The following is a 14,702-nucleotide window of genomic DNA, read 5'->3' as shown; positions in this document are numbered from 1 at the left end:
TATCTTTATTTTTTATGAGATAGAGAAATTGTTATCGACCTTCACTCAAAAATGGAAGTATAGAAAAATTTGTTCACAACAGTCAAACTTGGAAAAAAAGTATTTAGGAATTCTTTTGAAAGAAGAGTGATGCAAATAGAAAATGTGTGTGATAGTTATAACTATGTTGTCACGTTTGTGAGGTAGTAGTAAGATCATAATTTTTCAACCCAGTTTTACTGGGCCAGAATGTAGGAACGGGTTGGCCCGAAAAAAATAATCAACCCGTAGTCAAACGTTATAACTCTGTTCTCCATTGAAGCTTAGAACGCTAGAACACTCCTTCCGACTCTGTGAGTCGTTCGTTGATAAGCAAGAACAAGAAGATGAGGAAACGCGATTTAGCTATTCTGATGCTTTCTGCTTTCGCTATTTTCTTTTCTCTTCAGGTAATTCTTTTCTTATCCTTATTTCTCTATTCAACCCCATTCTCATACTGCTAGAAAAATTACCGATCTTCAAAAACCCCAACGTCTTTGATAGAACTTTTCCTAATTGAAAAAATCGTACTTTAAACTGATTTTATTGTCAATTGGTGGTTAATACCAGCACGAAGGTGATTTATCGTTCAGGGAGGCATGGTATCATCTTTTCGAAGAGTATCCCATCAAATACGAGGCTGAGCGTCTCCCTCCCCCAATTGTTGCCGATCTCAACGGTGATGGAAAGAAAGAGGTCCTTGTCGCCACTCATGATGCCAAAATTCAGGTAATTTTCTACATTACAATCATTTTGGATCAGATACGGATTAAGGATTTACTGTCAGTGGGTGGGTTCCGACTAGTGCATTGACTTACCTAATACCTATACATATAATACATAGACGATTTGGTTTGGTTAATAAGATAGAAAGGCCGAGTTGAAACCTACTAGGCTTTGCGGCTACCTACTTTTCCACTTATATGATATAGAAGAGTACTGCTGACATTTGAATAGAAGGAACTAGGAGAGTAGAGGTTCTTGTACCCTGCCCCTCGGGAAATATCCGTGGGTGCGACTGCACCAATGCATTAGTGTTAATCTGCCATGCATTAGGTCTTTGATTTATTCTTTGTGCCTGGACCGTATACTAGACTTAACAATGTCGGAGCAGCATTTAATCTACTCTTTTTGCTGAAAAATTTCTTGTCTGTCGTTTGGTTTCTTATCATATGGTATATGGGTATTGGCTAGGTTTTGGAACCACATTCTAGGCGTGTCGATGAAGGTTTCAGTGAAGCACGTTTGCTTGCGGAGGTGTCACTCTTGCCTGACAAAATTCGTATTGTCTCAGGAAGACGAGCAGTGGCGATGGCCACTGGTGTGATAGATAGGAACTATAATCACAGGGAGCCTCGGAAACAGGTCCTAGTTGTTGTTACCTCAGGTTGGTCTGTGATGTGTTTCGATCACAATCTCAAAAAGCTATGGGAGGTCAACTTGCAGGTGCTTTATGCATGGAGATTCTCACATTTTGACTTACAGAGACCTTTGATATACTTTGTGATAAACTGACGTTCCATTCGTTCTTCCTGGTTAATTCGTACAGGAGGATTTTCCACATAATGCTCATCACAGGGAGATAGCAATTTCCATAAGTAATTATACTGTAAAGCACGGAGATTCAGGCTTGGTGATTGTTGGCGGACGGATGGAAATGCAGCCTCATGTATGTAATTGTAATTACCCTATATGTTTTCTAGAAGTGATCAACCCTGTAAGAATATCATTTCAAATACAACTTATGGTAGTATTTACAAAGTAAAAAATCTCAGAAGGAAATAAAACTTCATATGATTCAATGACACATGTAGCATTTGTTAGCTAGTCTCTTACCCCTTTTGTAGTTTTTCTTTGAGCAAGTAAAACTTCTGGAGCTAAATTTCTCTTAAATTACATATTTTCCCTTTTCAGATGCATATTGATCCATTTGAAGAGATTGTAATGGGTGAGAAAAGTGCAGAGCAGCATAGAAGAAGTGCTGCTGAGAAGGAGGTAAACATTCATGCTGTTTGCTATACACATTTCTTCTTGCTCATCATACAGTCACTATTTTATATAGCCGTGTTTTATTTTGTTCCCAAACTATCACAGAAACATAATATCATTGTATCAATCATGTTGTTATTTGGGAAACAAAGAAATAGAACGCAGAATACATGTGCTTTTCACTTGCATATTGAGGTCGAGAAAAGATATAAAACAAAAAACTTAGTGTTGTGGCTTTCACTCAAGGAGTCTGACTTGAAAATGACTTATATCAGTTCTTGTCATCTAAGCCTGTAAAATAACTCTCTCTTTCGTATTTCCGGTTTCACCCTTAAATATTTCTGGTCTGATCAAATAAGAAAAGTAGTTATCTTTCTTAGTCATATTAAATATACAACAACAACAACCCAGTGAAATCCCACATCGTGGGGTCTGGGGAGGGTAGAGTGTACGCAGACCTGACTCCTACCAATGTAGGACGGCTGTTTCCGAAAGACCCTCGGCTCAATAAAAACACAGAACAAGGTCAGACAAGAATATTAGAGTAAATAAGTAGATAACGAAAACGGTTCAAACAATAGTATAATCAAAGCACAAAAAACAGTACATATTATTATTGGATAATAACATAAATACCATAAATAACATACAGCAGAGTACAAGAAATCATAGTGCGTTAATACGCCTACGAATAAGGGAGAATAAAACCAATATGTACTAGCCCTCTACCCTAATGTGTGTCCTCCACACCCTCCTATCCAGGGTCATGTCCTCGGTAAGTCGTAAATGCGCCATGTCCTGTCTGATCACCTCTCCCCAATATTTCTTCGGCCTACCCCTACCTCTTCTGAAACCATCCATGGCCAGCCTCTCACATCTCCGCACTGGTGCCTCTGGGACTCTCCTCTTCACATGTCCAAACCATCTCAGTCGCGTTTCCCGCATCTTGTCTTCTACCGAGGCCACTCCTACCTTTTCTCGAATAGCCTCATTTCTAATCCTGTCACTCCTGGTATGCCCACACATCCATCTCAACATTCTCATCTCGGCAACCTTCATCTTTTGCACGTGGGAGACCTTAACTGGCCAACACTCTGCCCCATATAACATAGCTGGTCTAACAACCACTTTGTAGAACTTGCCCTTAAGTTGTGGTGGCACCTTCTTGTCACATAACACACCGGAGGCAAGCCTCCATTTCATCCATCCTGCCCCAATACGGTGTGTGACATCCTCGTCGATCTCTCCGATGTCTTGCATGATAGAACCAAGGTACTTAAAACTACTTCTCTTTTGGATGGCTTGGTCCCCTAGCCTAACTTCCGCGCCAACCTCTTGAGGTGTCTCACTGAACTTGCACTCTAGGTACTCTGTCTTGGTTCTACTCAGCTTAAACCCCTTAGACTCCAAGGTGCGTCTCCAATCTTCCAGTTTAGCGTTAACTCCACTACGAGTCTCATCGATGAGGACTATGTCGTCCGCAAAAAGCATACACCATGGCACCTCGCCTTGAATTTGTCGCGTCAATCCATCCATCACCAAAGCAAATAGGAATGGGCTAAGAGCTGATCCTTGATGCAACCCCATCATAACTGGGAAGTGTTCCGAGTCCCCTCCTACTGTCCTTACCCTGGTTTTGGCACCCTCGTACATGTCCTTGATCACCCTTATGTACGCTACAGGTACACCTTTAGCCTCCAAACATCTCCATAGTATCTCTCGTGGGACTTTATCGTAAGCCTTTTCCAAGTCGATGAACACCATATGCAAGTCTCTCTTCCTCTCCCTATATTGCTCCATTAGTCTCCTCATAAGGTGGATGGCTTCTGTAGTTGAACGTCCCGGCATAAATCCGAACTGGTTCTCTGAAATAGACACGCCTCTCCTCACCCTCATCTCTACCACTCTTTCCCACACTTTCATAGTATGGCTTAGAAGCTTAATACCTCTATAGTTGTCACAGCTCTGGCGGTCCCCTTTATTTTTGTAAAGCGGGATCATGATGCTCGATCTCCATTCTACGGGCATCATTGCCGTCGTAAAGATGACATTAAATAACCTAGTCAGCCATTCCAAACCTACCGAGCCCGCACTCTTCCAAAATTCTTCAGGGATCTCGTCAGGTCCGGTCGCTCTTCCCCAGCGCATCCTACGAACAGCATCCTTAACCTCATCGACCGTGATACTCCTACAACCCCCAAAATCGTGACTCCTTCCTGTATGTTCTAAATTTCCCAACACAATTTCTCTGTCCCCTTTGTCATTCAAAAGTTTATGGAAGTATGACTGCCATCTTTGTTTGATAAGGGTTTCCTCTGCCAATACTTTTCCGTCTTCGTCTTTAATGCACTTCACTTGATCTACATCGCGTGCCCTTCTCTCCCGGGCCCTGGCTAGCCTAAATAATTTTCTTTCCCCACCTTTCTCTTCCAGTTCAGCATAAAGACGTTCAAAAGCTGCCATTTTTGCCGTTGCAACCGCCAACTTCGCCTCCTTCCTCGCTATCTTATACAGTTCTCCATTCGTCCACTTCTCCACCTCATCCTTGCTCTCCATCAACTTAACATACGCCACCTTCTTTGCTTCCACTTTCCCTTGCACTTCTCCATTCCACCACCAGTCCCCTCGATGCCGACTACGACTACCTGTCGAGACTCCTAGCACTTCCTTTGCTACAACCCTAATAAAACTAGCTGTCCTATCCCACATATCGTTCGCATCCCCACTACTATCCCAGGCCCCCATATCCTTCAATTTCTCCCCCATCTCAAGGGCACTAACCGTTGTCAAACTCCCCCATCTGATTCTAGGTCGTTCTTCCCCGACCCTCCTCGTCCTTGTCATCTTTATCCCTAAATCCATCACTAAGAGCTTATGTCGGGTTGTAAGGTTGTCGATCGGGATGACCTTACAGTCTTTGCACAAACCCTTATCATCCTTCCTAAGGAGTAAAAAATCTATCTGAGTTTTAGCCACTGAACTACGGAAGGTTACCAAGTGGTCCTCCTTCTTTGGAAAACTCGAGTTGGCTATCACTAACCCGAAAGCTCTTGCGAAATCCAATAGTGCGGTTCCTCCTCCATTTCTGTCCCCGAAGCCAAAGCCCCCATGCACATCATCATACCCTCCCGAAATAGATCCGATGTGCCCATTGAAATCCCCTCCTACGACAAGCTTCTCAGTAGGTGGTATGTCTCCCACTAACTCGTCCAACTCCTCCCAAAAGCGCCTCTTATCCTCCTCGCATAAGCCCGCTTGCGGCGCATAAGCACTAATAACGTTCAACGTGATCCCTTCAACGACCATTTTAATCGACATCATCCTATCATTGACTCTCCTAACCTCCACCACCTGATCCCTTAAATCACTGTCTATTAAAATGCCTACCCCATTTCTATACTTCGATTTACCAGAAAACCAAAGCTTATACCCGTCTACCTCCTTAGCTTTAGAGCCGACCCATTTTGTCTCCTGGACACAGGCTATATTAATCTTCCTCTTCTTTAGAATCTTAACCAGTTCTATGGATTTACCCGTTAACGTCCCAATGTTCCAAGAACCTATTCTCAGTCTAGACGCTCCTTTAACCCACTTACCTCTCCTTACCCTCGTCCCCGTCCATGAGCGAGAACATGACCCTAGTCTACCATCACTATCCAAAGCCACGAAAACACGCACGAACTAGTAAATTATTCACAAGTCTAAAGTTAGCAAGATGCAACGATAAGTGTATGATCAAAAAATATATGAAAATCGGAGGTACCAACTCCAATCGAAATGAACCTGGTTCACGCCGGAAAATACTGTTCACACCGAAAACAATAAATCTAGGCCAGATCTGAGAGAGATGCACGATTTGTATCTCTGATTTGCGATGGTAGAATTTCTGGAGTAGATTTGGCAGCAGTGCGTGGATTTTTGGCTCCTTCTAGGTCACTGATTTTCAACCTCGCCGGAGTTGTACAGATCTGTACACCTGCAAAACAAAGAAAAAATAAACAGGAAAAGGGGAAAAGGGGATTGTTGTTAACCTCGTTGCTCGCTGTGTTGGAGACGAGGACGACGGAGGGATTTTTGGCGGAACTGGTTGCTCGTCGTCGGAGGCGTTGCTGCCTATCGAAGCTGCTGCCGTCGATGGGAAGCTGCTGCCGTCGATGGGAAGCTGCTGCCGTCGCAGCTCGTGGTTGCTTCTCTCTCTAATAGCTCTTATACCTCTATCAGTGCAGTTGCACAGTGACAGTAAACGGAGCGCAACGTTTTCAGTCAACTAAATCGTTTTCCGATATGAGTTCGCCGGAGGAAGAAGAAGAAAGTATATAAAGGTTGTCTACTATATGATGAGTAAAACTAAAAAGAAAAAAGAAAAGGAAAAGGGAATACTAAAATGAGTATGGTTTCTGAATGTTCAGGCACAGTACGGTGTTTTCCGGCGAGTTTAAAAAATAGTTAGATTGTGTAATTTATTTCCATTCATAACGAAACATCGAAAGTGAAAGCAATCTTAGGAAAATAAATATTTCTGGCATGTAATGTTGATAGGCAAGTAGCTCAGTGCACTCTTTTGAAAGGGAGCCAAAGTAGTTTCCCTGTACGTACTTCTGCAACTTCGAAGTAAATTTCCTTTTTTAGTCATATTAAATATCACAGAAAAAAATTGTAGATACTTTCACTAGTCCACATAACCCTGCTTCTCATTGAAATACTAATAGCTCTCCATGTGCAAAAAGTCTGAGCTTGGACCTTATTCTTTGCCACTTCTACTGATTTGGATTAAGTTCCTTGGTGAATTATTTTATTTTTTTTAAAACTGGTAACTTGTATTCCTCAGCATTAAGGGTATTTTGTCCACCTCCAAAAATTTACACTTACTGAAAGTAATTACAGAAGTCCTATATAGTCCACTAACTGAACTTCCTCTTCTATATATTGCTCGTTACACCAAAAAGATAAAGAAGTGATAACCTTCCTCTTGATCTTCTGTATTGTACATTCTTTGCCTTCAAAAATTCTTTTCATTTCTTTCCTTCCAAATGTTCCACCAAATGCAGGCAGGTACTGTTTCCACCATATCTTTTGACGCTTGCTTTCTTCCCTTCTAATCCAACAACGTAGAAGGTCTCCAGTATGTTCTGGCATAGACCAGTTCACCTTAGCCAAATTGATAAATTATGCCCACACTTATGTTGTTACACTACAATGAAAAAAAGGTGATTGTTCGTCTCCAAGGCCTCCTTACATAATGAGCACCTTGAAGCAATGCAAAGTCCCCTTTTTTGTAATGCTTCATGAGTCAGACAGGCTCTCCTGGCTGGAAGCACTTCACCTTTGTTGGTGCCACACTCTTCCAAATAGACTTCCAGGGTCCTTTGTGAAGTACTTATAAACATGCGACTGTTAAGATGATAGTGCTCATGAGTTGTGATTCACATGTGTTAGTGCACCTCCACATAACTAAGGAGGATGGGGAAATTACAATCAATATGCCTGTTATTCCCTTTTTTTGTGTGTGGAGATTTTGTTTATTGGGGGAATGCTGAAAATGAAGAATCTGTTCCTTTGTGAGAGGTTGTTATACTCAGTTTTATAGTTATCTTCTTTTCGTGAATTTGTTTGTTTCTTTTTTTATATATGCTTATGGTAACAAGGTATTCCTAGGCGTCTTTTTTATTTAGTTTTAAAATTTGATGTACTTGTTTAATCCAGGTGTCTGAGAATTCAGGAGTTGTGGATCTACGCCATTTTGCACTTTATGCACTTGCTGGTCGGACTGGCCAACTACGTTGGAGCAGGAAGATAGAGGTTTCCCACTAACTCTCCTTCCCATAAATCATTATAGGAGCCTTTTCTGTTTCATGTTATTTTTTTTTCCCCAAGGAATAAAGATGATATAGTAGTGTCCCTTATTTATCTTTTGTGACTTGTTGTTTTCTGTTAGTTCTAGAATACCTTTCAGGTCTAATATTTCGTTAAGTATGTGTATCCTAGTGTTATCTGTACCATAGACCAATGTTACAATTTGTAATTGCATCATTGCTGGTCTGCTATTTGTTGAAAAAGGGCACCATTGAGTTAATGTCAATTTGGAATTGAATATCTTGTCAGAGCTGGCTAGATTAATTATTTGCGAAAATCTTACACATGCCGATACAACTTGAACTTACTAGTGTTTTTTCTAGCTTAGAGTTTGTGATGTGAACTTGGTCAGTTTGGGTATGACTAAACTTGAGAGAAATCTTTTAGATATTTAATCTATTAATGATCTTCCATTTCTTTTTTTTCCTCCTGATATTACAGAACATTCAGTCGCCATCTTCTGATGAATCTCTTCTGATTCCACAACATAATTACAAGCTTGATGCTCATGCTTTGAACAGTCGTCATCCTGGGGAGGTATGGCAACATACTAACTCAATTTTGAATGCCTTGAGCATCTATTGACAATTTTTTTGCTCTATGGCTTATATTTGAAAAGATCTATCCTCGGGTCCCTAGATCGGGTCCCTTCGGGGACATCCAATGTATATTTTTTTCAATTTTTGTGAGATATTAGGCAAGCTCATTGTTTTATTTAAAAATAAGATATATCATACCACAATAGTTTCTTGATAAAAGAAAATCTTGATTATATAAGTTAAATGAATAAATGTAGTTGCCAAATCCCCCAAATGGGGATGTCACCTTGTAGAAGAAGCCACTCTGTTTGTTATTTCTTTCTCCATATTAAGTTGATGCAGTCGATAGCCAAAAGAATCTTTCATAAGAGAGATCTACTTTGAGCCGTACTTTTTACCTATTTATGAATGAATGAACCAGTATCTATATAGATGAGATTTCATGGTGTGTATTATATTCGCGTATGATACTGCGTTAGGTAATGAACCTAATGGGAGAGATTGGAAATAAATCAAAATTTGAAGTGGCATTTTAGAGTTTGTGTTTAAAAAAAGTAGAAGTAAGACAATCTGCATTTACACTACAAATTTAGTTTTCATAATCACAATAACAGTGAAGAGAAATTACTCAAGATTGTAGTGCTTAAAAACAAACTATGCAGATTATCTAAGCTTAGTCTTTTAGGAGAGTGACATGACAGGTGAAAATTTAACAAATGATTGCTACAAAGGAGCCCTAAGAGAGTGTAGCAATAAACAGATACCTAACAACATCAAAAAGCAAGTTCCATAGAGTAATCGTGAGACCTACAATGTTATATCAAAGTGATTGTTGGGACTTAGTTACCTAACAATGTGAAGCCAATTTTTATAGAATAGTTATGAGACCAACAATGTTATGTGGAAGTGAATGTTAGAACTTAGAACTTTCAAGGACCAACAAATGTTATCTTTCCCTACTATTTCTGCCTTGTTTGTTGAACAATGTTTTATTCAACTCTATAAACATATTCATCTCTAAGCTAACTTGAATTGTTTGCAATACTAGTTCGAATGTCGGGAATTTAGAGAATCTATTCTTGGAGTTATGCCACATAACTGGGTGAGTATGTCATCTTATTGTTCCATTCTGCTAGTCGTTGCGATGTATGTTGGTGGTTGTGTTAATAAATACGGCAAATTCTTTTGGACCAGGATCGGCGAGAAGACACCAGGTTAAAGTTGGCACACTTCAGGCGACACAAAAGGAAGGCGGTTAAGAAAGTACCTGGGAAGTCCATTACTTACCCTTTCCAGAAGCCTGAGGAAAAGCATCCTCCTGGGAAGGACACTACCAAAAGAATCTCAAATGTTATTGGAAAGGCAGTAACTTATGCAAAATCGGCAAAGCCCAAAAAGGTGATGGTTTACTGTTAATTTTTAGCAGTTTTTTAGTTCTCTTCACTCTCACCTTTTTTTTCTCCAGAATGTCTTGTATTGTGTATTGTTTTTGGCATATAGAGATGGTCAGTAGAGGCGAGATTATACAAAAACTGGATTAAGCACTTGTAGGCCAGGTAGTGGTTGCTAAAGATTAGCGAGAGAGCGCTAAAATCTGGAAAGGAAATTCTGAAACAAAACTGTTTCTACTAGCCCTCTAAAATCTGTAATCTACTTTCCATGTATGCTTCTGTTATCATAAAATTATTGTGGTTCATTTCTTTACTGCATCAAGAAATGAACAATGAAATCCGGATCTTCATCTCCATTTAGACTGTAATATCTTTTCTAAGTTTATACAATATTGCTCACTGAAACAGTGCCTGTTTTGTGATGGAAACTGTATTTCTATGGAACCGTCTAATAGAGCAACTGTTTCCCGCTGGCAATTAATTGGAAGTTCGAATCATTCATAGATAATAAGCTAGACTTAATTGGTTAAATTGAGAATATTTTGACTATACTGCGTTCCTCAAAACATATCAGCACTCGATCACATTATCACATTCTCAGCTTTTTCTTCGTGCAGCCTTCGACCTATATACCTACTATTACCAATTATACCCAGCTTTGGTGGGTCCCTAACGTTGTCGTGGCTCATGAGAAGGAAGGGATTGAAGCTGTTCATATAGCAACTGGACGTACTGTGTGCAAGGTATGAACTGCCACATATCACATATCTGACGCCGTGTACTATGGTGATTCAAGTATTGCTGTGTATATGTACAACATTCTGGTTGATAAAAGTTCTTGATTGCATTGTCTGAGTAAACGGGATCTCAGATAGTAGCTGTCTAATAATTGCTAAGCATACTGCAATATCTTGCTTTTCCATAGAATATGCCAAATATGATTAACATGTGAAAAAAGATTTTCCACACTTTCTTAAACCAGGAGATTCTTTAAGAGGGAACTCTAGATCCTTTTCACCCTCCATCTTCTTGTCTGTTAGCTCATGGTCTAATGTGAAGTCATGATTTCACCAGCTTCACCTCCTAGAAGGCGGGCTTCATGCAGATATTAATGGCGATGGAGTGTTGGACCATGTCCAGGTAACATACAACTTGTGATGTATCACGTTCTTCTTTGTCCATTTCCAGTTGAAATGATTGTTTCAATTCAAGGTGTGAAAATATGGTAATGTTTGTCAAGCATTGTCTTGAAGTTACTTTATTTTTTTTCAGATTGAAATGAACTACATTGTCCGAGTATCGATTATCACATTTGGGCTTTAATATAGAATACTGGATAATGTCTATTAGCTTTGATATAAGAGCCTTTGCTTAAATGGGAATAAACATGGATAATGAATCTTAGAATAAAGTAGCAAATAGATTGCTCCATAAACCGGAAAAACATGTGATGAATGCTAGATGAAAACAAGCATAAGATGGATGAAGTAACAAAAAATCTTGGGACCCCAAATAACTGCATAAAACTGAACTCGGGGAAATAAGCTTTATAGCAGAGGTTTATTGAGGAAGAGTATAAAATATGCGCCAAGGATGAGATAATTTTGGAGAGCACTCTTTTCTCTTGAACTTATCAGTCTTCATGAATGATGTGTGTATTTTATTTTTGATCGCAAAAAAGAACAAAAATGAGTGAGCAATACATATCTGAGGAAACTGAATGTTAAAACTGAAAGTGAAAGATAAGAACCAATATTAGGAGAGAAATCAATCTCTCCCATATTTTCAGAGACCAAAGAACTAGCAGATTAGAATGCTATGTAAGGTATTTTGACTCTACATGAATGATGAAGGGAAAAAATTGGTGCCTCTGTAGTACTGTTATTCTAAGAAATCAATCAGCATTCTAATACGAGCACTTTCCATGAACAAGCATATTAGTCTAAATCCAAAAATATGTCCTTTCTTTTCTTCTCTAATTTTGGTCTTCTGCAGGTTGTGGGGGCCAATGGTGCTGAACAGACTGTTGTTAGTGGATCAATGGAGGTGCTGCGTCCCTGTTGGGCTGTTGCCACCTCTGGTGTTCCAGTGCGAGAACAGCTTTTCAATGCTTCTATTTGTCGTCATTCTCCTTTTAACTTATTCCAGCATGGTGAATTTTCCAGAGGATTTGGTCACACTTTTGATGCAAGTTCACTAGAGGTAGCAACGCCTATTCTCATCCCCAGAAATGATGGCCATCGACATCGTAAGGGAAGCCATGGAGATGTTATATTCTTGACAAATCGTGGCGAGGTATTCTCTTAACTGAGGAAAAAGAGTTTAGTTTTGACAGGAACACACAATTGTTTCTTCACAGTGAGTAGTTTGAATCCTGAAAGAAATGAGTTATCATGCCAAGGACATACTTAATTTCTTATCTTCCCTGAGATGTTTGGGCACATTCATTTTTATTCAATAATTGACTGCTGATTACTTGTCGTACTCTTTTCAGGTAACATCATATTCACCGGGCTTGCATGGACATGGTGCTCTGTGGAATTGGCAGGTATTGACGGGAGCCACATGGTCAAACCTTCAATCGCCAGCGGGGATGATGGAAGCTGGTAAAGTAGTCCCAACGCTGAAGGCATTTCCTCTACGTGTGCATGACAGTCAAGAATTGATCCTTGCAGCAGGAGACCAAGAAGCTGTAGTATTATCTCCTGGAGGGAGTCTGTTGACTACTATTGATCTCCCTGCACCTCCCACTCATGCTTTGGTGTCCGAAGACTTTTCAAATGATGGATTAACTGATCTTATCCTTGTCACTTCAAGTGGAGTTTATGGTTTTGTTCAAACTAGGCAACCTGGTGCACTCTTCTTTAGCACACTCGTTGGCTGCCTTATAATTGTAATGGGAGTGCTCTTTGTCTCGCAGTATCTAAATTCTACAAAGGGAAAACCTAGAGCAGCTTCTGGTCAATGGTGACAAGTGAAACATACTGAAGAGTTTATAGGGTGGCGTAAGCCATGAGATCCCTGACTTCGTGCAGAAAAAGATCTACCTCAATGGGATTTCAGTCACATTCATCGGGGAAGGGCTTCGGTTAGGCCAAATGGACTCGTAAGCAGAGAAAAAGACTTGGAACGCTGTAAACTTTTAGAGAGCTTTTTTTCTTCTGTCCTTATTCTCCTATAGGATTGAGTTGTATATTACTTCCAGACTTGTTGCGTATAAACTATGCCCTATATTTGGGGTTAGATTAAGGTAAGCTTTTCTGTCAACATTTCCTCCTCGATGCTGTTTTTTCACTTGTCTCGAAATCTTACAAGGACGATTCTCAAGGTGCACTATATACATCTTGCTCAAATCTGTGCATTTTTTTATTCGTCTAATGTTTCATAGCTACATCTTCCCCATGTCTAGGTTGATTTATAGCAATATAGTTCCATTGCGTAACGTATTGATCTGTGAAGAGACTCCAGTGTGGCATGTATTATTATTTTATGTCCAATATGAAAGGAAAGACAGTTCAGTTCTTTTCTGGTTAAATATTTCAAAACATATGCACTCTCCAATAGCTACTTACCTGCAGGAATCCTACTGTGCTTGTGTTGTTTCCCTAGATAAGTGCTCTAACAGAGTCAACACCTTAGAAGGTTGAACAAAACTTTACGGATAATTGAATAATACGATAATAAAAGAGTCTGAGCTAAGTTTCACCAATCAGATATAATTTGAGAGCAATTCAACTAGATAATGATGCTTGCCAAAGTTGAACCATTAGGGATGATAACCATATTTTGCATCAACTCTCCACATTTCACAAAGACCTACCTTGCTTAAAACAATATACATTAGATTATCTCAGAGTAGACGTTACACCAACCTTACTTAAAATTCTATATCAACTAAATTGTTTTCTTGCTACTAATATTTATATACAGTCAAACATCCTTCTATAATAATGTCGTTTGTCAAAAAAGTTATCAAAGAGATTTTTTTTGATTTGATATGTTTTATATAACCATTAGTTCTAACAAAGAAAAAAAAAATAACTGATGGAGAATAAGTGCAACTCTCTTTACCAACTACATTACAAGTGGAGTTTCTTTTTTTTTCTTTCCAATTATTCCCTTTAGTACACTTACACTAGTCAGTAGACATTTATTTCAATGGCCAGAGTAAAAAGAGAAAATAAAAAGAATTATCTACCTCGAACTTTTTTTAACCAATTTTTCAAAGAACCATTCACTTGTTGACTTTTCTAGTGAGCATTATTAATCTGGCTTTTGAAAAAGGAATAAGCCAATTTCACCCCATAAATCCCTCTGTCTTCTTCAAGACCCCCCCCCCCCCCCGCCCCCATGTGCCAACATCCCTAGCAGTTTAAACAAATATTGGAATTACCAAAAAAAAGAAACAAATATTGGAAAGAGAAACTATATACTACATGTAGATATCATGTTTATCTTTTACTTGGTGACAAATTGACGGTTTGAATTGGATTTGAATGAGTAAAATGAGATGAATCAAATTAATAAGTTATTGCTTATTTGCTTTATCTTGTCCAAAGTTATTTAAGATGAAATGAGTTAGGTCAAGATGAGCTAAGGAATGAGTCACATAACCTAATCCATCCAACTCATATCAAATTTTGATTTTTTATTTTCCTTACAATTTGTTTGATTATCAACAACAACAAAAAGCACATTGTAATTCCACGTGTAGAGTTCGAAAAAGATAAAATATACGCAGATCTTAGCCTTATTTTGAAAAGGTAGAAAAGCAATTTTCGATAGACACTCAACTAAACAAACAATGAAATTTGTTTAATTAACAAACAAATAATTTATTCTTTTTTATATAGTTATGTATAACATACCACACAAGAATCTTTTTTTATTTAAATATTTTAACTAGATGGAT

General features: G+C 39.0%; 1 protein-coding gene across 1 annotated transcript; it reads left to right on the top strand.

Annotated features, from left to right (window-relative positions):
* The first annotated feature begins 246 nt into the window (after positions 1-246).
* Positions 247-13,057, top strand: LOC129872115 (uncharacterized). Its single transcript, XM_055946992.1, has 13 exons — positions 247-428; positions 589-747; positions 1,213-1,464; positions 1,568-1,687; positions 1,933-2,013; positions 7,711-7,806; positions 8,302-8,397; positions 9,448-9,501; positions 9,594-9,797; positions 10,408-10,533; positions 10,865-10,930; positions 11,786-12,085; positions 12,285-13,057. The coding sequence occupies exons 1-13, from the start codon at positions 366-368 to the stop codon at positions 12,759-12,761; spliced, it is 2,094 nt and encodes a 697-aa protein (XP_055802967.1). The 5' UTR covers positions 247-365; the 3' UTR covers positions 12,762-13,057.
* The last annotated feature ends 1,645 nt before the right edge of the window (positions 13,058-14,702 follow it).

This window comes from Solanum dulcamara, chromosome 11, assembly GCF_947179165.1.
Source record: "Solanum dulcamara chromosome 11, daSolDulc1.2, whole genome shotgun sequence".
Classification (NCBI taxonomy): domain Eukaryota; kingdom Viridiplantae; phylum Streptophyta; class Magnoliopsida; order Solanales; family Solanaceae; genus Solanum; species Solanum dulcamara.
The sequence above is the reverse complement of the archived record's forward strand: the minus strand, read 5'-3'. Positions and strand labels throughout refer to the sequence as shown.

What these genes read in the sequence shown, in the direction of transcription:
- LOC129872115 (XM_055946992.1), top strand. Translation starts at nt 366, where the DNA reads ATGAGGAAACGCGATTTAGCTATTCTGATGCTTTCTGCTTTCGCTATT. An exon ending in GAGTTATGCCACATAACTGG is followed by an intron (nt 9,502 to 9,593) that starts GTGAGTATGTCA and finishes CTTTTGGACCAG; the next exon opens with GATCGGCGAGAAGACACCAG. An exon ending in TCTTGACAAATCGTGGCGAG is followed by an intron (nt 12,086 to 12,284) that starts GTATTCTCTTAA and finishes TACTCTTTTCAG; the next exon opens with GTAACATCATATTCACCGGG.